The sequence below is a fragment of the Miniopterus schreibersii genome (genome assembly GCF_964146895.1).
Source record: "Miniopterus schreibersii genome assembly, chromosome: 21".
Taxonomy (NCBI): domain Eukaryota; kingdom Metazoa; phylum Chordata; class Mammalia; order Chiroptera; family Miniopteridae; genus Miniopterus; species Miniopterus schreibersii.
The window spans coordinates 13,184,166-13,209,958 of NC_138123.1; the positions used below are offsets into that span (position 1 = coordinate 13,184,166).

At 48.4% G+C, this 25,793-nt stretch overlaps 1 protein-coding gene across 4 annotated transcripts in view; it reads right to left on the reverse strand.

Annotated features, from left to right (window-relative positions):
* The window catches only part of SIPA1L2 (signal induced proliferation associated 1 like 2), an 85,553-nt gene that overhangs the window by 32,604 nt on the left and 27,156 nt on the right, over nt 1-25,793 (reverse strand). For all 4 annotated transcript variants that reach the window (XM_081124200.1, XM_081124198.1, XM_081124199.1 and 1 more), the window contains exons 6-10: nt 21,163-21,320; nt 17,764-18,340; nt 14,173-14,447; nt 2,417-2,674; nt 441-524 (exon numbers count right to left, since the gene is read on the reverse strand). In XM_081124200.1, the coding sequence (XP_080980326.1) occupies nt 441-524; nt 2,417-2,674; nt 14,173-14,447; nt 17,764-18,340; nt 21,163-21,320 (1,352 nt within the window). The remainder of the gene's footprint in view (nt 1-440; nt 525-2,416; nt 2,675-14,172; nt 14,448-17,763; nt 18,341-21,162; nt 21,321-25,793) is intronic.

The following is a 25,793-nucleotide window of genomic DNA, read 5'->3' on the forward strand; positions in this document are numbered from 1 at the left end:
CCTCAGGCTCCCCCGACCTGCTGGCACCTGGACACCAGGTGAGCAGACACTACAATGGATGGTCCTCAGGCCATGGGGAGGCCACCTTCTGCTCCCCTCTACCAGGAGAGAGAAAAGGACTGTCAAAGGCTAACCCTGCCTTCTCTGACCATTGAAGTGAGGGGACACTGCCAAGGGCACTGCCCCCAGAGTCCCCAAATCTTTAATTTTCACATGTTCACAAAGATTCTCCTTATTAAAAAGAAAAAGACAAGTTTGGAATATAGGCAAATGTGCGCTAGCTACCTAGATGGAACAATGAGCTTTCTGGCTTGGACAGACTCATCAGAAGCCTGTCCAGCATCTTTACATCCCCGTGCGGCATCTTTACGGCCGCACAGTCCCTGAACCAGCCCTGCCCAGTCCCGCCCAGGCCCAGCAGAAGGCGGAGATGAGCGTACCCGTCACAGCCCACTTGCGGTCGCCAGGGCCCACTGCCTCCGGGTCCGGGGTCGCTGGAGGACGACTGGTTGCTGGGCGAACTTCTGAAACGGGGAATAGAATCATTAACAGGGCACTGAGGTTTCTGCAGGCAGCACCTTGACCTGGCTTGTTTTACAGATGACTTCACTTTTACAAGGAAGCATACACACTGCGGGTGGAACAGAATAAATCGTGGACACACAAGCTAAGACTCGGTGATGCTGTGGGGCCTCAGGTGCTTACGGCTGGCTCTGAATCATAGCAAGGATGTGGCAGGAACAAGCCTTCACGTCTAAAATTACCACACAGACCATGATCCAGTGAAATACGGAAGAACAGCAATGCAACCCCCGAGGACTGAATTATGGAAACACCACCATGACTTGGTGTATGAAACTGAAAACCTACGCAGAGAGAAAGCCCTACATATAACAAAACCATTCATTTTCACACATCTACTGGATGCCACCTTGTTTATTCCTGTTTATTTCAGATACACACAGGTAACACTCCTGAGAACTCGCTTGGTGAAGATTTGTCTGCCGTTTTGCTACAAGAAGCCTCCTGGGTTTTCCCTTTAATTCACTAACTTCCAAGTCATAAGGGAAGTGCTGCAGACCCCTCCCTGCCAGAGGCTGCCCCTTTCACCGGCTACCTGTGTGCCTTCTGAATATGGGGAGTTCATAAACTCAGCAGATGCCTGAGTGAGGAGACCCAGAGGCAAGAGAGCTGAATGTCAAGTTACAGTAACACCCGCCCTACACTCGCTCTGGAAAGAATGGTGGAGAAAGCAGAGGAAGGTCACACGGTTTTATTTATTAGCTAATTACTAGGAATACTGTACAGGCTCCATATGGGCCAGGAGAGATTCCAGCAGTTTACACATATCGACTGATTCGAGCCTCGGGAAGCCCCAGAAGGTCTCGGTTATCACTAAGTTTATTTTTCAGAAGCGGATACTGGAGGCTGGGCAAGGCAGAGCAGCAGCCCAGGTAATGAGGCATCAAGGGTGAGCCTGGCTCAGCATCCGGCTTCGACTCTATCAGCCCAGAGCCCGAGGAGCTGCTCTGAGGACACGTGTGGTGTCTCCACGGCCCTAAGTGATGTGAAAGCTGAGACAAAAGGGGCAGGAATTAACAAAAAAACAAATTTACTGTTTCGTCCTATATGAATTATGCATCCAAAAAGGCTCACCAGCTTCCAGTGCCATTGGGTTTAACTGTAAAACAAGAGCATTCTCTCATTGAAAAATTAATTTTAAATTCAACTCACTTTGCTTAAAATGAGAGAAAAGCCAAGAAATGCTCATGATGTAGGGACCTCTTAAAATACTCCCCATGTCAGGGTGATGGGATTTAAGCACTGATTTGGCAGTTGTGTTTATACTCAAACAAAACTGTGAATGGCTGTTCACAGTATCTAGAGGTCATGCACAGTAGTTTCTAGGGGGCCCTTCCCAAGATGGTTTAGAGCCTGAGCTGGCCAGGAGGGTCAGGGTGGAGGGGTAAGCCATGGCCTCAGTGGGAGAAATCTGTGGTTAGGACCCGCATTTTAAAAAAAAAAAAAAAAATTCTCAATTATAGCTGACATACAATATTATATTAGTTTCGGGGGACAAAACAGTGGTTAGACAATCATATACTTTACAAAGTTATCTCCTGACATTCCCAGTCCCACCTGGCCTCACACAGTTATTACATCACTGAGGGCTATATTCCCTATGCTGCACTTTACGTCCCCGTGGGTTTTTACAGGTGCCAATTGTGCTTCTGAGTCCCTGGAAAGGACCAGGGTTTCATCTGCACCGCAGCAGGGCTGGGAGCAGGGCAGCTCCAAGCACCCCTGCGCCCGGCGCCTGCCCCAGCCCTGCCGACCTGTTCAGAACCAGCCGGCTCAGAAACCACGAAGCCCAGCGGAAAGTCCCTCCCACGGTCTGAGGCTGCAGCCGCTGTACCTGGTGCCGTCGGGCAGCTTGCGGTCGAAGGAGGTGCTGCGCGGGATGGCGGCCTGGGCCTGCTGGAGCAGCTGCTGGCACTGCAGCCGGTCGGGCGTGCCGGGGGCGGGGGAGGCCCTGGGCAGGGGCTGCAGGGCCGGGGTGGGCACCCGGTGCCACGTGGTGTTCCTCCGGAAGGGGGTTTTGTACTCGCAGGGGGTGCCCTCGCTGTCCAGTTTGTATTCCACCATGGGGATCCGGCAAAGCTCCGAGCACCCTCTGCGGAGCCGAGAAGGGACAATGAGACGGGGGCCTGGAGCCCTCAGCGCGGCTTCCTTGCGGCCGCATGTGCTTGTCAGTGCTCATGGACCATGAGGCCGGGCCCTGCATCTAAGGAGCACCTCGCCTATGACAGAGCAGCGTGTCCTGACTAGTCAGCTCCTCTCCTGCCCCAATCACTGAGCTCAGGAATCAAAGAGGCTCCCTGTGCCCCCACCCTGGCGGCTGGGCCGCATCCACACTGACCACACAGCCGCGCGGTGATTCGATGCTGAAATACAGTGGGCACGGAGCTCCTGTCTGGTTCCCCAATGAGGCACTAAAGGGTTGGCACCTGGCACAAGGAGGCTCCAGGGCTGCAGTTAGTTAAATAATTTAAGTGCACTTCTGGACATAACAGCTCAATCTGCAGTAATTAGGGACAGGAGCTCAGAGACACTACAGGCCTTGCTCAAGTGACCCAGCAGAGCTACACGGGACTCCTGTTGCCACATTCCTGCCTAAGGCCCCTAGAAATAAGACACCCCAAACTTATGCGGTGGAAGTGTCGGTCAGCTGTTTGTAGTGACTGTTTCACGTGACAACTCAACTGTATGCATTTACACGTGCAGTTGACTGTCATTTATCCGTTACACTCAATAAAGTTGTAGAAAGAACTTCTTAGAGGACCAAAGCTTCCCTCTGCCCCAAGCACTGGGACACAGAACAGCTCAATTCTCAACAGCAATGGAGGCTTATTTCTCGCCTTTCGAATCCATGGTACTGGGAGCTGGGGATGGAGAGACGGTAGAAACAAAAACGAAGTCCTGCTTTTGGGCTTGGGAGCCACAGGGCTGCTGGTGCTGCCCTGGGAGAAGGGGAAGGAAGGGCCGGAGGACCATGCTGAAGAGATACTCTGTCTGTTTACAGAGAACGCGGGAGTGATTATCTGTTATTAGTAAACTTGACTTCATACCTGCCAGCGCTCCTTCCCCAAAGCAGAATTCATCTCTCTTATCCAGGCACGTTTAAATGACTCTGGATGGACTGCGTGGTTAGTTACATTACTGGCCAAATTTAGTAGGTCCAGCTTTGCACTGAATTGCATTTCCTGTGTGGGAAATGCCAAGGCCAGACAATTACTCCTCGTGGACTTTTATCTTCTCCCAGGGTTTCTCTACTTAGCTAGCTACCACGTCCCGGGTGCTGCTGATTCATCCATAAGGCCAACAACCCAATCAAAAACCATAAAGCCGGGACACTGCAGTAAATACCAAAACACCAAGAAGAGCTACTACGTCTTCCATCCGAACTGACGCTCTGAGCCAGTGGCTGGTGTTCAGGTGACTCCCGGGCTGCCGCTGCCTGAATGGTGCAGGTCAGGGAATTTTCTGTGGAGCCCACCAAGGTTAAAGGTCCCAGAGTTACTTTTTGAATGGAAGGAACGAGCACCTTGCATCTTGTGAACCAAAGGGCAACTTGCATCTCCAGTGCTTGTCTGGGTTGCAAGTTTATTAGGTTTGGAAGAAGAAACAAAGAGAAGACAGATGGCTGAGTTGTGCGGTGCGTTTAATTTATGCTGGGGGAATGTAGTCTTTAATAAGTTGTAATTCAGCTTGAGTCTCGGAAGAACGCTCCATCAGTGCATAGTCATGAATAATATCTGAGCGAGTGACACAGGGACTCGTGCAGTGTGGTGAGCTGAAGAGGACCAGGGTGGGATTATTTCATCGCCAGCCTCGTGCACAGTCACATGTACATTATCTGTAAATTCTAAAACCTGGCCTTCTTAGGCCCTAATACATATCAGTTATTCTCAAAAGAAGGGCTTTATTTTTAAATCAACATTAACTTTATAATAATGTGACACTTTTACAGCAACTACTCTTATAGACTATTTCCTTTTTTATTTCTGTGACTAAGACATCATAGAAATACTACTAATTATAACATATCATCAAGCCTGGTCACCTTAGTTCTGCTCTATGTATGAGAAATTCCTTGAAAAGTGCGAATAGAAAATTCAACAACTTCTTAGGGGAACGGAGAGAGGTGTAAATAAGAATTACAAATCAGCCTGCAGACGGCCTTGTGCACAGGGCTCCCCGCGTGTACCTGCACCCACCCTTGCACACGCCTCTTTCCTCCCTGGGTGGTCCCTGCACAGGACGCCAGGTGACTTCATCCCAGCTCATCAGAAGCATCAAAACTGGGGCTGCTGGAAAGGGGCACCCCCTCAAATATTTCCCACCAAGAAGTAAAGGCCAACCAGAAACCAACCTGACTCTATGCAAACAGACCAGGCATGAAAGACACTTCCGAAAAAGCGAGCTGCTCCCTCGTCTTGTGTGTAAATGAAACACTCTTGAAGAAAAGACTTAAGTCTCTTGCTTTCCTGCATCCTGCAGATTCAATTCTTGTGATAAATGCCCTTGGCTTCCTTCTACTCACCCAGCCCAGCAGGGGATGGGAGTGGATGGCAGGGGATGGGAGTGGATGGGAGTGGATGGGAGTGGATGGCAGGGGATGGGAGTGGATGGCAGGGGATGGCAGGGGATGGGAGTGGATGGCAGGGGATGGGAGTGGATGGTAGGGGATGGGAGAGGATGGCAGTGGATGGCAGGGGATGGGAGTGGATGGGAGTGGATGGCAGGGGATGCAGTGGATGGGAATGGATGGCAGGGGATGGGAGTGGATGGTAGGGGATGGCAGGGGATGGGAGAGGATGGCAGTGGATGGCAGTGGACGGCAGGGGATGGCAGGGGACGGGAGTGGACGGCAGGGGATGGCAGGGGACGGGAGTGGATGGCAGGGGATGGGAGTGGATGGCAGGGGATGGGAGTGGATGGCAGTGGATGGGAGTGGATGGCAGGGGATGGCAGTGGATGGGAATGGATGGCAGGGGATGGGAGTGGATGGTAGGGGATGGCAGGGGATGGCAGGGGATGAGAGAGGATGGCAGGGGATGGCAGGGGATGGGAGTGGATGGCAGTGGATGGGAATGGATGGCAGGGGATGGGAGTGGATGGTAGGGGATGGCAGGGGATGGGAGAGGATGGCAGTGGAGGGCAGTGGATGGCAGGGGATGGGAGTGGATGGTAGGGGATGGCAGGGGATGGCAGGGGATGAGAGAGGATGGCAGGGGATGGCAGGGGATGGGAGTGGATGGCAGTGGATGGGAATGGATGGCAGGGGATGGGAGTGGATGGTAGGGGATGGCAGGGGATGGGAGAGGATGGCAGTGGAGGGCAGTGGATGGCAGGGGACGGGAGTGGATGGCAGGGGATGGGAGCTGCACTTCCAGCTCCCCGCAGGGTTTTCAGTTTGCCTGCTGGGGGAAGACACTCAGAGATGTGAGATAAGGCTCAGGATCGCTTATAAGGAAGTATATCTGGTTCCTCTTTACTGGGTAACAAAGGAACTCATCATCTTCTTAGGCTCCTGATTAGCATGCGATGTAGCCATCAATAAAAACTCAGCTTCAGGGTAAAAAATATACATCATTTTTAACACTGCTCATCTAACCAGAAACTTCCTGAGTCCAATCTGTCCTAACAGTCTATCCTGGAAGGCAAAACATCTTATTGACCAAGAAGGTCACAGAAAGTGTGCTGGTTGACAACGCAACACGAGAAAACTATAAGAATGACAAGCAGTTCCACTGGCTGGAGCCCTCAGAGGATCTTACATCTTACTGCTTTCTTCTGAAAGACAATGCGCCTTGTCCCTCTGAACTGAGGACAATGCGCCTTGTCCCTCTGAACTGAGCTTTGTGGACTCCTGGCCAGGCTTATTCCCACGTAAGGGCTGCTGATGAACTCTCTCCACACTCAGCAGCATTCTCCTGGCCCCTAAAGCAGGGGTCCTACCAGCAGATCTCTGGTCCACAGCTGCTCCCGCTCCGGGCAAGACTGGCACCGAGGTGATGTCCCCTCTGGTTCACAGTGGACAGGCACCCACACTGTCAACCAAGCCCCGCACCAGTGCACCCTTAACCTCAGAGACACCCAGCAAGAGATGCCAGCAAGATGGCATCTACCCCCAGGCCCATTCCCTTCCCATGACACCTCCAGTTTCCTGGAAGAACCCTCCATTTACCATCAATCATTTGGGAGCTTGAAGGAGAGGCTGTGGGCTCAGTTCTAAAGGAAGGCCCCCCCACTCTGCGCAGTTTCTCTGTCCCTTCCCAGCAGGAAGGCTCCACATCAGCCACCCGTTCTCCATGAAAGGAGGGTTTGGGCTCTAGGCTCAAAACCCAGGCCTGCCCAATACAGCTCAGAAATGGGCCAGCCTCTCTGGACCCGTGTTTCCCCGCCTGCCCGAGGAACAGAACAGCACAGGAGCGTCACGATTACACTGTATGAAACTTGAGCTTCCTGAAGTGACAGCTTCACAAGGAAGAGGCCATTTACGAACAGATATGACCCTCTGCTCCTATCAAATAGAGAACACCAACATTAAACAGCAAGAGGCACCTGAACTCTCACAAAAGTCCTCGTTAACTCACTCTACCCACACTCAGCAGCAGCAGCACACATAATGAGATAATATATATTTATGGAAGTAAGGGGTTGAAAGGTTCAACTTTATGTAACAATCAGAATCTCAGACAATTTGAGAGCCGTAAAATCCCCCCCTGTGCACCCACCTAGAGAACAATACATCATTACTCCATTTCTTTATTCCTGAGTCTCATTATAGAGGCAGGACGCACGACTTTATGCTGCTTCCAAAAGAAGGGAGGGGGTGAGTCCCCGGGGATAATAAATAGTGATAATTCCTTTGAAGAGTAGCAAAACCAAATGAAAAACCTAGAGAACTGAGAGAGTTAAAGAAACAAGGCTTATTCTTTTTTTTAAAAAAAGGGCATTTGAACAAATTAGCTGGACCTGGACTGGTAGGCCATGGACCCTCAGCCACAGCTTCATCATGTAATTACAACCTGCATTTGCTGTACTCTGAAAAGCCTGTTGTTTTTATTTTATTTGCCTGCATCTTGGAGAATCTTTATAAACCCAGTAATCTAAGGAAAACCTTACAACATATTCCTGCGCTGTCCTTACTCCAATCTGCCGCTCACCTTCTCGGGCGCTTGTCCCAGGTACACTACGGCACTGCCAGTTCGGAAATGTCTGAGGTCATACGAGGGGCATCTCCAGTTTTCAGAGAAAGCTCCGAGAGGCCGGAAAGGTGACACAGCTAATCAGAGACAGGCTCACACTGGGACCCAGGATCTCTGACTCCTAGCTCAGTGCTCTTTCCAAAACCCCTGGCATCTCCTTAGAAAACCATCAAAGGACAGTTCCTGTGGCCACACCTGCCATATTTTCCACTAGGAGCTAAAAAAAAATAAATCTTTGGAAACAAAGGCCGACAGACCCCCTGAAAAGAACTGCCTGCTTCTTTTGTATTATGCACTTTGCAAAAGAAACCTTTATAGCCCCAGGGATGAAAGCAATCACTGGTATTTTAATCTTTTTAACGTCTGTTATGCTAATAGCCTGCTAATAGCTAAATGACTCTTTCCAAGTCACCCAACAAGGTGACAGGGGGATTGGAAGCTCATTCACTAGATTCACAAACTCTTTAGGTTGCATAAAAAAATCAAAAGCTTGCCACAGGGAGATCAACAGAGTACAGTTTCCTAGAAAGGTTGGGGAGGTGTCATACAAGAGGTACGTACTAAATGAACGATGAGCTCACTTTTCTACAGATTTCCTGGAGTTACAGATAGAAAGATAGAGAAAGAGACATCAGCCCTGGCTGGGGGGCTCAGCTGGTTGCAGGATCATCCACTACACCAAAAAGTTATGGGTTCAATTCCCAGTCAGGGCACATACCTAGGTTGCAGGTTCGATCCCCAGCCTGGAGCGTGTGGGAGGCAACCAATCAATGTTTTTCTCTCACATCGCTGTCTCTCTCTCTCTCTCTCTCTCTCTCTCTCTCTCTCCCTCTCTCTCCCTCCCTCCCTCTCTCTCTCTCTCTCTCTCTCTCAAATCAATAAATTTTATCCTCAGGTGCGGATAAAAAATAAAGTGAGACACATCAGACAGTAAACCCATCTGACAAAGCCCTCTGAATAAGGGCTTGAGTTGAAAAGGTGTGTCGTGTGACAGGCAGTGTGGCTGCCTGGACCTGAGTCACTCATCAGCGTCCGATCCCTTCCTTCCTCACCAAGCGCACAGGTGACTGTGTCTCCCCATGGGTCATACCCAGCACCGCATTTGACTCAAAGGCTCAGCAAGTTCTTCAGGAAGCCAACCCCTTCCTTTTCTTTCTTAGAAAGCTCGAGACCAGGAACAAAATTCCACTGCATTATATGATTCCTAGTTAAACACAGAAGCTTCTCAGTAGCCATTTGATGCCTGACATGATGAAAACATTCCCATCAGGAGACCACCACTGGCTGTCCGTCCTCATGACCTGGTGTAACTTGTCAGGCACGAGACAGTTCCACTTGCCAAACTAACAGAAAGCTCGAGCTTCGCTGTCACCCCCTGCGTTCCTGTCACACCGTCAGTAACACTGACAATATTCCAAACTGCAGAACAGCAGGGACACTAACACACAGTGTGTGACGGGGGTGTGTGTGTGTGTGTGTGTGTTTTCCGTACGACACATCATCAAGTAAGCTGTTGCTATAGCTGGAGAAAACGATTTTTAAACAGCAAAAATATGAATGGGAAGTACTGTAGTTTAGAACACTAGGTAGACAAAAAGGAACCCACGAGAGTAAAGACTAGGTCTGTCCTATGCAGGTTAACAGCCTGGAGCCAGCAGTTTCTGGAACAAACTCTTTAGAATGAATCGATGCGTAATGGGGGGCAGCCTGCCTGACATCCGTGCTGTGCTCTCTCACCTCAAGCAGCGAGAGAATGACCCTAAGCATTACTTTGCAGGGGTTCAGTTACTCTGAAAGCCTAAGTTCTGAATTTTTTTTTCAGGGCCCATAAGACGACACCAGATGTAACTAATTTTTCTTCCCCATATGGATAAATTGGAACTCTAATCTAAAACCTCACTTTAGTCCAGATTTCCATTCACCATCTGCACACACACACACACACACACACACACACACACGGCTCATCTGACAGAAGTGAGCTCTCCTTCCCACTTAGATTTCCATGTCTTCCTCCGTGTACTCCTGGGAGTTGAACGGTCAGGCAACAGGCAGCAAAGCAGCAGACAAGCACATACAGCTTCAATTTTATAGGATGCCGAGAGAACCACAATTTGGATTCATGACAACATGAGATAATTTCCACTGTTTTGCATTATAGAGGAAAATATGTCATGTCAACAGAGTACGAAAAATCACACGAAACAGATGCACCCCAGCAAGGAATTCCATTTCCATTTTTATTGGACATATTTACTAAATCACTCACATTGCATAACAACTCATGCATGATTCTGATGAGCTGTTACTTCCTTTATATCAGCCTTTTCAGCTGATTTGCTTTCCTTGAGATGACACAGAGTGTCAGTCACCTTGGAAGGCTGGGGGCTGGGCCACCCGACCCTCCCAAAGTCAAGGTTAATTAAGTGGCTTCGGCAGCTCTGCCTCATCCTGGCCCAGAGACTGTCTGCTGGGGAAAGGCCCTCCTCCCTTTAAACCTTGCCTCGATTTGAAGACTGCTGCTCCCAAATGGCTTCTTGCCACTCGTTCCCAGTCCTTATGAATTCACTGCAGAGCCAACCCCAGCACGAAATCACTTAATAAGCATCCCCAAAGGGGACCCTCCCTGTCTGGTGCTCTGAGGAACTCAAGCTGAGGGACAGCTGAATTATCATCACCCCGAGGCTTGAGAAGGAGACTTCGAGATGCAGGGTAGCTTTTGATTCAATAATGTGAACCCTTTCCCAGCCGAGGACTTCGTTTAATGCAGCAGCTTCTGAGTCATAACACACACCTGACCCTCGGACAACTAGGAGGAGGCTATGAGATGACAGCCTCGCCCACCACTGACGGGAGCAGATGGGCTCCGGGGCGAATTATCTCCCACTGATATCCTGTTGGACAGAAATGAAGCTGATCCATGGCAGAAATGAACAGAAGCATGTTCACTCTATATTCACAGCGTTTATGAAGAATGAAATCTCTTGCAATTCATTAATTGGGCCATTTTGGTAATTCCTGTGGCTCTTCCATTAAAGACAACTTTTAAAGAATCACACACACACACACACACACACACACACACACACACACGTCCATGTAAATGAATGTTTTCTTCTTGCCCCTCCCTGACAAGCACCAAGAGCCAATTTGTGAAAAAATTGTGGGCTCATTTTCATGCCACAAATCAAGGGTATAGTTTTAGCTTGAAGCCTGAGTTTGTACATTTTGCTACAGAACTGAGGGTGCTAAGCAATGTTGCATTCAAAAGATCTGTATTTTAACTTTTAAAATGAGTCGAATGCTACCCATTTCCCCTTGAAGGCCCTGCCCTACAGTTTCTTAAAGAAATCTAACAATGAGGATGCTGAACTCCTAGCACAGGGATGAAATTTAAATGACCAGGCACACTCCCAGGCAGGCCAAGGCCCAGGTCTGCAATCACCAGGATAACTTCTGGTTGTGGCAGCTGCCTGACAACAGCCAGCACTTTTATCGGGGCTCCCAGGCAGCCACAGGCAGAGCGTGAATCCCAAACTAACAAAAATGTGGATTTAAAAATTTACAAATTCAAATTCTCAGAACTGTGGAAGACTGAATTGAAAGAATTTTAAATGCTACACGCGAGGCTTAAAACCTTCCAGGCTTGCAGAAATGTGGGTGGAGAGGCTGCCAATTTTGGAGGGTTCCTACCAGGCAAGTGGCTCATCTAACCCTGCTGAAGTTAAAATACATAGAACACTTATTCTAGATTAATCAAGAGAAAAATCTGCATCTTCAGGGAATAACATTATGGGGCTCCTGGGAAACAAAGGCAAAAGCTCTAAACAGCTTGAATAGCTTTAATAAGAGAATTTGCATGTAACACAAAGAAAAAATTAGTTATGCACAGACCAAGGCAGTTAAACATGTCCTCGGATTAAAAAAACAAACAGCCAATACTTTTAAATGGAAGTTTTTGTTTGTTTTAGCTACAAATATGCAGTATTTCTTAGGAAATTCTATTTTTTAAAATCATATGTTTTAAATACCAAACATAAGATAACTTTAACATTTTATTAACCAGATCTCTTGAAAGCCTTAAAAATACCTTACTGTAGCCCAAAACTAAAAATAGGAGAACATGTTTTCAACCCAAAGGGAGAGCATAGTAACAGTTTTGTGTAATTCTATGGTAGCAATCAACCTCTGAGACAGATTAAAGGCCTTGATTTTCACCATAAGATTTACAAATCTTTAACTCTACCAAAGGAAGAAATCTTACTATATGGAAACAATTTCTAATAACTGGCCTAAAATTTATTTTAAAAGACTTTCACTTACATAATATTTTAGCTTCAAAGGTCTAAAGAACTTGCCTTCTATTATTTCCGAGTCTCATTTTCAATAAGATAGTGTTTGTCTTTGATTTCTTTGTACTCAGCCACTGAATGTGATTCTTGGCGCGCAAATGGATTTAATGGAACAGAACCTTGTCAAGGCAGCAAAACCTCTCAGATATATCCCTGACCTGAGGCTGCTCTCTCCAGAGGAATTTCGGCTCCTCAAACCTTTGTTCTGTAAAACTACTGGGCAGATATAGCATCAAGGGCACAGGGAGGCAGCAGGTAAGCTAACTGACAGAAACAGACTTTTACAACACTGTGCAGGTGAACTGGAGGGGAAGGTGGCACACACCCGTGTGGTCTCTAACGAGATCATTCAGAGCCGAGCTATCCAATATGGCAGGCACCAGCCTCGTGGAACTGTGGGGTCCAGAAGGAGTCACCCCCAAGATGTGCCTCTGGTGTGCAGGCTGTTTTCGGCTAAAGGCAACTTTAGCCTCAGGCTCAAGAGAAACTTCTGCCCCTTCCTTAACTACCTACAAGAGCTTGAGTTCGGGGCCTTGCCCATAATAAGAGATTATGAAGATCACCTCTTTTGGCCCAGTTATAGGCAGGACATACTTCTATTTACTAAACGTCTGTTCTTTCCATTCTCCCAATGACCCTTTGAAGCAATACTCATCCCTAGCTGAGGATGTCTTATATACTCAACCCCCTTTTCTATCTCTGAATCTCTAGTATACACGGGGTTCCCATACATATGTCTGTATTAAATCTGGTTATTTTCTCTTGCTAATCTGTCTCATGCCTGTTTATTAGACCAGCCAGAAGAACCTTGAGGGCAGAGGAAAGTCTGTTCCTCCCCCACATGGGTAATTAAATCTTAATTAATTAAGATGAAAAATTCAACTCCTCAGTGGCACCAGCCACATTTCAAGTGTGCCGCCGTCACGTGTGGCTCGTGGCTCCTGCTGTGGGCAGTACAGACAAGGGCCTGCCATCGCAGGAAGTGCTGGGGGACAGAGCCGGTTTTACAGGTGGAGGACAGGAGATAAAGCAGAAAGTCTGGTTACCACAGAAAGAAGTTTAGAAAGTAGAAATCATATCTCGTTACCTCTGAATAAGAATTTCTTTTAGGGCATGAAAAAATTCAAGCGAGTATCTTCAAGTGCCCTTAACTAAGATGTGGGGTGCTGATGACACCAGGAGGGGTTATTTAACCCTCACCTTATTTAATCTTCCTAAGAACAGCAGGAGGTGGGCCATATAATAATCCCCACCTTACAGATATTAAATGAGGCTTAGAGAGCATGTGACCTACCCAAGACCGCACAGCTAAGCCTGGATTCCGAGCGTACGCTCTCTCTGGGCCCACGGGAACTTTTGGGATGGAGATGGAAGGTGCTCTGGATGCTCCCAGACACCGTGGCACACAGGCGGGCCAGAGCCTGAGGTGTGGCTTGTTCCTAATTAGAATTCTTTCTCCTGGTGGCCTGATCGTTTCTCGATGCGGAGCATGAATCTTTCTATTAACGATGGAAAGATGCCGCTTCCTGTTCCATTCCTGCTCCTGCTCCACCCACCCACCTTGAACTTTCCGAGTCCAGCAGCTTCTTTCCTGTGGTTCCCGAGACGGTTTATCAGAACACCCCACACCTGTCCAACTGGAAAGTGGGCACCACACCGAGTGTGTCTGATGTTCCCGTGTTCCTTCAGACAACAGGTTTTAATCTCTTAAATGTCGTTAATAATCATGACTTCACGTTAGGAAAGGAATTCAAGCAGTGCACAGAGAGTAGTGCACTTGCTAAAGGCTGATCTATGATAAGAACATTTCCTCTTAGACAGTCTCCCTGGTCCAGGTGAACCAAGCGGCGGCTCTGCAGCTTAGTGTATAATAGCTCAGCTTTTACGTGGTCAATGTCCCGTTAAATTGCTTAGAAGATGACAATTTATCATGTATTACACACTAAGAGCTTTTAGAGCTCTTTTTAAACTGCTCTGACGGTTGATAGGCAAGCGACTTTGTCGAGGACACCCGTGCCCACATTTTCTGGCCCTGCCACACCTACCTGCGGGGCGAGCCATCGTCATGGGGCTGGATTATGACCACCTTCACGGTCATGGATGTGCGCAGCAGGTCGATCATCTGCTCGTGGGTCAGAGTGGCCACGGCCACCTTGCAGATCTCCACGAGGCGGCTCCCCTGGCGAAGGCCCGCCTTCCAGGCGAAGCCGAAAGGCTCCACGTCAGCAACGATTCCTTCAAAGTTCACGTGGAAGCCGAGCTGGCCGAGCCCGTTCCTCCTCAGGGTCATTTCCACAGTCTCGCAGCCTCTGGTCACTATCTAAGGAGACAGCAGACTGTTAGAGATGCCGCCGTGGGGTCCCCATGCCAGAGGTGCACACGCAGGCCTCTGTGCCCCCTCCTCCCTCAGCCTCACAGCCCTTCCCTCGAACTGTCCAAGTGACAAGGACATGTTTCAATCCAGAGTTCATGTTTCAGTGCAGAGTTCCCCATCATTAACCGTGGCATCAGGCGCAAACACAGTAACAAGAGTTAAACAATGTTTTCATTCTTCAAAGGCAAATCCATCCCTGATATAGGTGTCCTGTTTGTTCTTAGAAGCCCGTGACCTAGAGCTTTCGAGTCTAAGACGGGCTCTGATAGTCCCCTCCCTCCTTTCTCGTATCAACAGACTTGGCTCTTAAGCACAGAAACCGCATTGCTCCAGATGTACTGTGCCAATGGAAAAAAGGCTCTTGAAACCATTACAAGTTTCACCCGTCAAACGTTAAAACCTATCAGACAACTTCATTCACCTTCAAAGGGGCCCAGAACACTTCCAAGCTAACACTGAGCGACCTATCCCCAGGATGGACAACAGAAGGGGTCAGAATGTTAGGGAAGCTGGGAAACTGCTCTGACCAGCCCTGGCAACACCCGGTCGGCCTCTGGGACCCCTCTCCTGTGGACAGGCTGCCCTGCTTGCCTGGGTGCTGAGGACAGTTCAGCTCTAATGTGCCCGGCCAGCCAAACTCCATGGCATCTGCCACCACGGTGGTGCTCCTCCGTCAATCAGGCCATCTCTTGGGGGCCACGGCAACCCCAAGCTGTGGCAGCTCCCAGGGTCTGACTTCCCCAAGAGTACAGTACACGGCAGGGTCACAGATAGGAGGTGAGAGAACGAGGTTTGCACCCCACTTGCTACAGCACCAAGACCTGGTCAATGCCACCCTCAAAAGTGCTTCCTGAGAACAGCTTCCACACACAAGAAGAAAAACACAAGTTTATTTTAAATATCATTTGGGCAAGGTGCCACTTATTTGTGGGAAATATAAAGTTGGCGGGATCGTGCCCGTATTCCCCACTCACAGAGCTAAAGCGCGAAGGTTCAGCTTAATAAATGCTCCATTTCCATGAAACATGGGTTCCCATGTAATAGACCTGTGACTGCAGGTGCAGCTGTGGGGCTGGGGCTGTCTGAGGTTTCCATGGTGACCGCCACGGGGCACACAATGCCATCAGCGCCTCAGACACATGTGCCAATCGGGGGAAAGGGACCGCTGGTTGGTCTCAGTTACTGGTGAGGTTTTGAAAGATTGACGTTTCCAAAGTTATGACCTGACTCATTTAAAACTGCTCAAAAAGTACTTCTATAATTAATATGTACAACCCGAATACATTTTTCCATCACTTTTTTTTCAACTTTGTTTCAACTAAGCTCTCCTGCCAAAGACAACATATGACACGTGCCCACCTCCTTTCCAATATTAACACAATTTCCAGTTCAAATTCAACAGCCACCCCGCAGACAGAGGGCAAGCTTCCTCGGGGTCCTACACGCCTGTCTCTTCCCCTGGTTCCCTCCTGCCTCCTGCCACCTGCCACTTCCCTGCCTTTGTTCTTTTGCTACTTCTTGCTTCTCAACGTTCACAAAAGCTGGAGGACCTGTTTTCCATTTATTTGGAGTTCCTCCCATCCTCACATGGGCTCATGGTGGCCTTCTGTCCATGCACCCAGGACTGGCCACATAATTTGTGTGGCCCGGGGCAAAATGAAAATGCAGGGCCCCGAAGTCAAAACTTGTTCAGAACTTCAAGATGGCAACAGGAGAGGACCGAGCCAAGCCCAGGCCTTTGAAAGTCGTCCGTGTGACCAGGAAGCTGGCCCTGCCTGTCCCTCTAGCATGCTCTCACTCCCTTCCTGTCTTTACCAGTGGAACAGATGCCTTTCGTTTCCCTTCCCGCCACCACAGAAAGCACATGAGCTTCCATCTGCGGAGCAGCGCTCACTCCCAACACCACACGAGGACCACACGGTCCTCTCTCTCTCCATTCTGTTCCTACTGCTCTGCACCACTCTTCAGCTCTAATCCAGCAAGTCTTTGGGGGATTTGTCCCAACATCTCCTGTAGCAGGTCATCCTAGAAAACACAGAGCTCCTCATATATACTCCAGACGTCAGGCACCTGAGTCACATCAGCGAGAGTCACCTTCCAGGGAAGTGGCAGGATGGGGTCCACGGAACAGTGAATGCGTAAGAGCCCACCGGACACGCATTTCAGGGGGTAGTGCAGTGGCCTTTGTTTCTGTTGTATTTTCGGGAACACAGACTAGGGTGGCTCAGTGGATCTTCTAAGAAATACATGCAATATTCCCGAAAGCACAGAGAGTCCTGAGACTCAAGGGGATAACTCGATTCTCCAGACATATAACCTAATCACATATTCCATCATCCCCAAGTCACCCCGAGGTTTGCGCACACACAGCCGATAATACCACTGAACACATGGAGGCCTCTTCCTGTAAACAGTGTCTGCAAATAATGAGGTTATTTCTCCAGGACTGGCAGACACGGGCTGGAGTGTGCTGTCTCTTGCACATGATTTCAAATAGCAAAGGCTGGAGATTTCTATTTGGGGGGAGGACAGGGACAGGACATGGGTATAATTTCTCCTTTATTCACGATCCATAAATGACTAAATCTTCTCTAATGAAATAGACTGCCCCTTGGGGGACAATTTACACACAAGCAAGTCTTTTGCCCAAACATGTTTTGTTCTTATATTTGATTTCCTCTTATAACTCTATCATATATACTCAAACTCAAATCTGTATCTTCCTGTGTTAAAACTTGGAGCAGAAACACAACTGTCCAACCCATGGACATCACTGAGGGGCTTTGTACTAAAGAAAATATTTTTAAAAATATTTTATGACTTATCTGTGTGTGTGTCTAACTTAATGGTAATTCTTTAAAACCTCCTTAAGAAATGGTGGTTGGAGGATTAATAATATATTTAACCTGGCAGCTTAAACAAAAACACCTGCTGTATGTGTCGACAGCGACTGTGCGCCACTGAATCAACCTCTACGAACAGACATACTTTCTAGACCATTCTCCTGTTTTCCCTCAAATACTGTAACAACATACCCTGCTGTTCCCTTTGGAAAGGTGGCTTCACTTTTCCCTTCCAACCAAACTGTAACGGGCGCTTCTCCACCATTCATGTACCAGCAACAACAGAGCCTTTACAATCAAGCTCTGTAGCCACAGGAAATAGTAATTCATTCCCAGGTGCCACAACCATGGTGGAATTTCCACGGTGAAATCTGGGGCTGAAGCCCTAGGATGGCAGGAAATACAAAACCTATACTTACCCCCAGGCGCTGAACAATTTCCCGAATGTCCTCGGTACAGCTGTCCACGGAGGAGAGCAGGATGCACTCTCCTCGCTCATAAAACACTTTAATGCTCCTTAGACCGGAGGTCCACCCAATGACGTCCCTGCAGGAACAGTTGAAGACCACGTTCTTGGAGTCCTTTTCGATCAGCATGATGAACTCGTTGGAAATGCCAAGCAGACACTCAATGTCAGCGGCCTGGCCGAAGTCCCGCGCCACCACGTGCCACATGATGGCCCCGACGCTGGACAGGTGGGCATCCCTCCTTGGCTTGACCTTCTCTTTCTTCTTGGCACCCAGCGTGATGAAGCTGAACTTCACAGACGTATCCACGGTGGCCGTGGTGACGAAGTTCTCCGCCAGGTCTTTCAAGTACTCTTGCCTCGTCCGGGTGGCCATCGCTCGGAACTTCTCCGATTTATGGGCTGCGTTTTCCGCGTTGATGACTTTGGCTAAAAGGAAGTCCCGGAACACTGCTGACTTTGGGAAAGTGACACCTTTGGGAATCGGTGGGCCAAACGGTGGCACGTCTTTTGATCTAGAGACTCCAACGCTGAGGAGGAAACAGAGAGACGGGATGAGCTGTGATGGCCCAACACTTCCCTTCGGAAACCTGACATACACCGCACTTTCGGCTCAGCCAGCTATTGTATTTGCAGCTTGTCCTCCTCGTTTCTGGATACCAAGCTTTTATTTATTTGTTTGTATTTAAGGGAAGCTTCTCAAACCTAGTAGATTAGGGGGTGTTATGGGCTGAGTTGTACCCCCTCGAGATTTGTATGTTGAAGTCCTAAACCCCAGCGGCTGGGAATGTGACATTGTTTGGAGACGGGGTCTTTAAGGGGAGTAAGTGAAAACAAGGCCATGAGGGTGGCCCTTCATGCAGTCTAACTGGTGTTCTTACGAGAGAAGATCTGGACACTCAGAGAGACCCCGGGAGAGAGGCCTTGGGAAAACCAAACCTGCCCACACCCTGATGTGGGTTGTCCACACTTCAGAACTGTGAGAAACGTGTCTGTTGTTTAAACCACCTAAGCTGTGGTAGTTGTCACAGCCGCCCAAGCTGACTAAACAGGGGGTAAGAGATCCACAGAGGAATGGGAGACACAGGGTTTCAGGAGGCGCCAGGCTGGCACTCTAACTCTGAGGACCACCTGTGCAGGTGACAGCATGTCTTGTGCACGTCCAGACATGCACACTTGCCGGGCAGCATGGTTTTCATTAGAGGAGGCCGTCGCAGCCCACCAGCCTCTGGACCACAGATCTGCACTAAGTGGCACTGCAGGTCCTCGCCGGCCAGACCCCCTTCCTCAGCATATGCACAGAGCTCACGGGAGAACCAGTGTTCGTGGGGGTTCGCCTGAGCCTTGTGTGATCCAACTAGTCTCTTTGAAATTGCGGGTTAAGACATCGCAATTTAGACAACAAGGGACCTGGACTATGTTTTACCACTTCCTTGGGAATTATTTAATGCATTTATTTTGCCCCTGGTAAGTTTAAAGGAGCAGCATATAAAACAGACTTATAAGGTGTTTTCAGAAGATTTGGGCATTGTAACTTTATTCCATGTGACCGAGTGAATGCGGCCTCATAAAATTTTCCCGAACTGATTAGGCTACAGTATTCCAGAGACTAGCGTTGATCGCTGAGGAGCACTCATGAGGTTTTCAACATGATCAACAGGAGTGTTCATGAGGCAGCTCCAGAAATGGGAGGCACTCTACTGACTTCACGCTGGAGTCTCACTGGTCAGTGATCATTTAGCGACAGTAATGTGGCTTCTTAAAGACCACCGAGCCCACCTGTGAGTGGTTTGCAGACGCCATCCTGTGTCACAGGAAACAATGCAATCCACTCTGTTTATACCTAAGATCTATAGCTACACCAGAAACATCCCTCCCTAGTAATTTGATTAAAATTTTAAAAAACCTGAAAATATAAAAATACATATTATGTATGTTTAGGATTTTTGTGCTAATGAATCCCCTCATGATGTAAGCACAAACTAAAAACAGAAAGTAATACATTATCTATTCAAGCATAATGTTTATACAGAATGGATATTACACTTTTTTCCTTTCTTTTTGGAGCGTTAGTGAGGGGACCTGAGCATTAGGCTGGTGGTGTTTTACTTGAATAAGTATAAAAATCGCCATGGGAGGAAGCCAAGCAGGTGCCAGGCCTGCTGCGTTAGCGCACAGTGGGGCCAGAGAACCACTGAATTTAACAAGCTGACTGTGAGGCAACAGGCAGGCTAAGAACTACCGGTTTACAGACCATGTCTCTCAGGAGGGCTGGGCGTGGGCTGGGGATGTCAGCTGGCATCTAAGGTACAGACTGGTTTCTCTGTGTTTAGGAGTCTTCACAGGCTCCCCCAGGCTCCCACGCCCACGCTGTGTGCCCCACCTCAGCCCTTCGGCAGTAAACTGGCAATGACTGTGTTCAGATTATTAAGGAAATAGCCTTTGGTGAGTGCCAGAGACTCTACAGTTGTTCTGCATAATTTCTGCCATTTATTCTTCATAACAACACCCTGAAGTAGGTATTATTATCCCCACGTTTAAGAGAAGGAATCAAAGGCTCCTAAAAAAATAATTCACACCAAGTGCTAGAACCCATGTAAGATCTTTCGGTGGCAGTGGTTTCCTAAGAAAGAGATATCCCTTTCTTAGGAGGAAAGAAGCAAAGCAGGCCTTGTCGGAAATAGCCTGGGGATTCTGAGGCCCATGTCCAAGGCATGTGGCCCAAGGCATGTGGCCCGAGGCCCGTGGACGGCCAAGGGAAATCACCAAGGCAAAGTGGCAGCTCCTGGTTCCTGGCCCAGGGGGAGTGAGGTTCCCGGCCCTGGGGGAGTGAGGCTCCTGGCCCCGGGGGAGTGAGGCTCCCGGCCCCTGGGAAGTGAGGTTCCCGGCCCTGGGGAGTGGGGTTTCCAGCCCTGGCAGAGTGAGATTCCTGGCCCTGGGGGAGTGGGGTTCCCAGCCCTGCAGGAGTGAGGTTTCCAGGAGCCAGGGCTGGAAGCAGAGTTTTGCCACTACAATAATTTCTTCTGCTCAAGAAGAACTGAATCGGCCACAGCATCCCCCTCCAAGGCTGGGAACAATTAAGTTATGGTTCCGACAGGGGCTGGAGGAAGTTTTTAGAGGAAAACAGAAGAAGTGTATAATTTATGATTCTGAACTGCTTGGCATTTCATTTTTTCAAAAGTGGGAAGGCGGCAATTATTTCTTACAGAAGAAAGCACCTGAGTGAAGGCAGTGGGAAATATAATTAGGAAAAGGGATAATTATGGGGTTAAAATAATAATTGGAAAACAGAACCACTTGGGCAAAGGTTCTGTTGCAATAACCCAGAGCAGAAGTCGGGTGACTGACTCACCTGTAACACACATTTTCGGTGCATGGGTTGTGCACTCGGACGATGACAAAGACGTGCTGAAAGTGGGACCGGATGCTCTTTGGAGTGAAAGGAAGTGCTCCAGGCTCTTGGAAGACAATGGTCACGATGTCATTTCCTATATGCCTTTTCCTCAGAAGCTGCAGGAGAGGAGTGAACACAGACCACAGTTACAAACGAGGTTCTCTGTAAAAACAAAACGCTTAAGTGCAAATAATCCCCTCGTCTCTCGGCTTAGCGTTGGTTAGAGCAGCAGGGTCCTCCATGGGAGCCAGTGCTCCTGACAGGACAAGACACGCAAACGGGGCTGCCTCCTAGAGACCTAGGGAAAGGAGTCCTAAATTAGGTCTGTCTCCTGCAACTTGTACTCTCCTCTTCTCGATCCTCTGTACCCTAAAATGACAGCACGCTATGGCCCAAGATGCTCTGAGGAACTGTATGGGGTAAGCTCTTTAACTTCCAAGGAGACCGAGTCCTGCACTGTGGTGCTAGGGCCCTGTTGCTCCCACGGTAACATGAGTTTCTGCCACAAAAACATACAACATTGTTACTGTGGTGGCTAATATGTTCAGACTAATAAACTGAAATTTGGTATTTTAAATGTAATTCAGAAACACAGAATGCCATCAGATTAACAGCTAGAAAACCCAATAGTATGCAATCTTTTATAAACGTGGCGGGAGAGGAGGAACCCAGAGCAGTAACATTTTAACATGTGACACCCTTACTCCTGATGTTCTTCTATTGAGACTGCCTCTTTCACCCCAAGTTCTTCTCAGACAACTCGGGTCTCTGCTTAGCTATCACCTCACCTACAAGGAGCAGCCTCAGCAAGCCCAGGTCGGCGTCCCGCCCACACACCCAGGCCCATCTCAGAACATGCTAAGTGTTGGTTTATTTCTCCTGCATCAGGTCTGGATCCCGTGAGGCAGGGGAGGTGCCTCACGGCCTTTGGATTCTCAGTTTCTAATGGCCTGGCCAGGACACAGCAGTCATCCCCCAAACTTGCTAAATGTGTAAACAAATGACAGAAGTATAATCACAGTCATAACACTGCCCAGAAACTGACCACCTCTGAATACATGCTGATAAATGCACATATGGGGGCCTCTGTAAGTTCATGCCTATAACGCCATCGAACCCGTGCTCACAGTCTGCGATCCAGTTTTAATGATCCAACAAGCCTCATGTAAGTGGAGATGTCAGCGAGGGGTGGGGCAACCTCAGGCAGTAAAGCTCTTTACTCTCAACAACAAAGAGGGCGAGCTTGCCCTGAAGTTTATTTGGCACCAGCAAAACACACATCATTTACTGGGAAGAGCATTAAGTCCAACATTTAAAGCCTTTAAAACCAAGACACAAAAGGGTTTCACCATCAGGCCCCTGACTTGTGATTTCACACAAAAGGAGGCCTGGGACAGTGGGAATGAAATGTTCACTTTATGCCAGTTAAATTGCTGACTCATAGGTTGGAAACAGGAATTTGAATCCCCCTGGTGAAAGTTATAAACACATGAAAATCACTTCACTGTCAGTGAAGTTTTGAAACATATATTAATCTATATTAATACAAATCTAATGAGTCATTTGTATTTTAAAAAAATGTTTGCTAGACGTTTAAGTCAAATGCGCCACTTTGGATGCATGTGAAAAATCAGGGACAAACTCGGTCCTGTTTGCTGTGCTGTTACTTACCCATACCGCAGGGGACACAGGTGGTAACCACAAAAAATAGTTCATGTGGAGAAAAGAAAATGGAAGCAAAGTTAAGTACCTAAAACAACCATCAGTGGAAAAGCTGAAAAAATTGTACCAGGCTAAGATTCCCTTCCGTTTCCCCAGTAACTGAAATACATGATTCACATGCACAGTAACAGGACAGGGGAAGTTTGGGAACAGATGAAAACTTAAAAAAAGTAGCTGAAATACGTAACGTTGTGTTCAACGTACTTGGTGAACACGGGACACAATAGCTTACAGTGCGCTTGACTCAACATCCTTGAGACACAGGAATTCTTGGATTAATGAACAGAAGGCGGGGGCTGTGGTGGCTCCCTCCTGCCCGAGTGACTGCGTGATCGCTGGGCCGCACTTCACCCGGACAGGCCCGCTCAGGGGAAGGTGCTGGGCAGGTGTGGGCTCACCAAGGGGCTGCCTCGCGGTGACGACTGTAACGCGGACAGGACAGCTCTTCCAGCCCACTTCCTTCCTCCGGAGGGGGGACGGGCCCATGTCCATGCCCCCCCATGGCAATATCAAAAGCAAAGGTTAAAGGAAACTTAAGACTAGTTACTGTGACAACAGTCACCCCGCCTGGTCCCTTTCTAAGCACATTCTTTTGCTTGGTAAGGTGGGCCCAACGTGTTTTTAAAAGTCCGGTAAATTTTTAACCATGGTCACAAAGAGCACTTTGTAGAAAAAACTGTGTGTGTGTGTGTGGGGGGGGTGGGGGGCAAGGAGGGTCATCAGGAAGACAAAAGTCTAAAACTCTTTCAGGAGAAGAAAAATTAACTCCCTGTCCATTAACAGGATGCTTGAATCTGATTAGAGACAAGAAATGTAACATCTGGAAAGTTAACCAAAACTTTCTTGACCGTTGGCTAGGATCTCATCAGATATGCGATAAGTCATTTCTAGGACTTCTCACAAAGGTAAGTGATTTCTTTTGTGGTTAGTGTTGTTTTTTCCTAACTGATCGGTGATATTCTGCGTAACCAGAGACTGGAAATGGGAGAGGAAAGGAGTGTCGACCCATAAACAAACGCAGCCAGCACACCAGGAAGGCGGCGCCCCATTACCCCGCACTGTGAGTGGGAATCAGGAGCAGGAGGTGACACCACTTGGGCTAATGTCTCCTTTTCAACTCGAAGCTCGCAGCACTTCCTTGGTGCCCAGAGAACCAACCCAGTGTCTTCCACAGCAGGAGTGAGTCAGGAAATATGGCATTAGACAGACTCGCATAGTGAGTTCTACAACATCGCCAACACTTGATTCAAGCTGTGAAACCGAAATAAGCTCTTGTTATGACAAGGAAAGTGAAAATGTGATGCTTCACGCAACTCCACGGCAAAAGGCACACAGACGCCCCAGAAACAGCACCTGCGGGTTGCTCTCCATCCCCCGACCCGCCATCAGGGCCTCACAGGATTGGCTGTGAAATGATACAACAATCAGAACCGAGTGCAAACAAGAAGCTGTCAGGCAGCCACACGTGGACCAAGGTGGCCTGAAGGTGAACTAGGCAGATCTAGGAGCCTCTACGCAAATAGAGTCACTTGTTAATTTTTTAAAAACCTAGCAAGATAGAACAAACGCAGTTTGTGCCTAATTCTGCAGGGGAGAGGGAAGCAGTTGGGACGTGGGGCAGGAGTTTCTAAGCATCACAGTCAGAGAGGAGAAATCTCTCGGATCGGGGAAGGCAGACCTCCAGAGAGCTGCTTGTCTTAGAAGCAAATATGTAAAGATAAGCACGATTTCAAAGAGAAGCCTGCATCGTTTAATGATTACAAGTTCTGAAATTCAAAGAGATGAGCTCAGAACAGGCAAAAAATTAAATGCATCTCCATGAAAAACAATCCCAAGTTCTGGACCCTAGTCCTTGGGTTGGAGTCAAAGACCAGGCAGGAGGAGCAGGGCTGCCCAATGCTCCGCCTGCCTCTCTGAACGTATTGCCCCCCTCCCGATACAGCCCACCCCCAACATGCCAAGTGCTTCTGCATTTGCTGGCCCCTTGCTTGGGAAGTGCCTCCACTTTTACACAGACTGTCCTACTTCACATGTGTGCGCACACAACACACAGAAGGACATGCACACGTAAACACACACAACACTCCCTCATAGGCTCTATACCCAAGCCTATGCGCCAGGGGTTAGAATTCCACTTTGACTTTTAAGAGACAATCTAGTTCCATGGAAAGACATGGAACAGGTGAATGTAGAACAGTAGTTTGAACAAGGAGAGGGAAACCTACACACGCTGCCACACGAATGTGAAAGATCTATTTTATGGCCACCTGCTCCCGGAAAAAACTGAATGCTAGTTAATCAATCTTATCTCAGATCAGCAAAAAATTGTATCAACTTTAATTACCATTTCCAGGATTCACCCCTGAGTTATCATTTCCTCTAACCAATATAAAAATATTACTTTAAATATTTCATATTAAATATTATATAAAAGGCAAGATATTTTACCAATAGCAAAAGTAAATGTACAAACCAGTCAAGCAAGGCTATTTTGCAAAAGGAGAAATAAGAGTAAACCAAGACGTAGATTTCTGATGATTTAACAACGTGAAGGGAGCAGGATTATGAAGCTACAAGTATCTCTCCTGACACTGGGCAACACCAACCATTGTTCTACGCAGTAACTCTTATCATCGGGCACAGGTGGACGTTCCTGTTAGGGGCCTGGGAATAAAGCGAGCCAGGGGCAGCTAAGCGAGCATCTCGGTCTTCCACAGTGCAGGTGAGCCGACGTGTAGCCAGCACCTGCTCGCCCGGCCCTCGAGGAGACCGAGTCCCCTAGTGCTGACCGGGACCTTAGCCGTGCCGGTCAGGGGCTTACGGAAATAAGAAAGAACCTGGCAAGGCAGGGTCACGTGTCTGAGTTA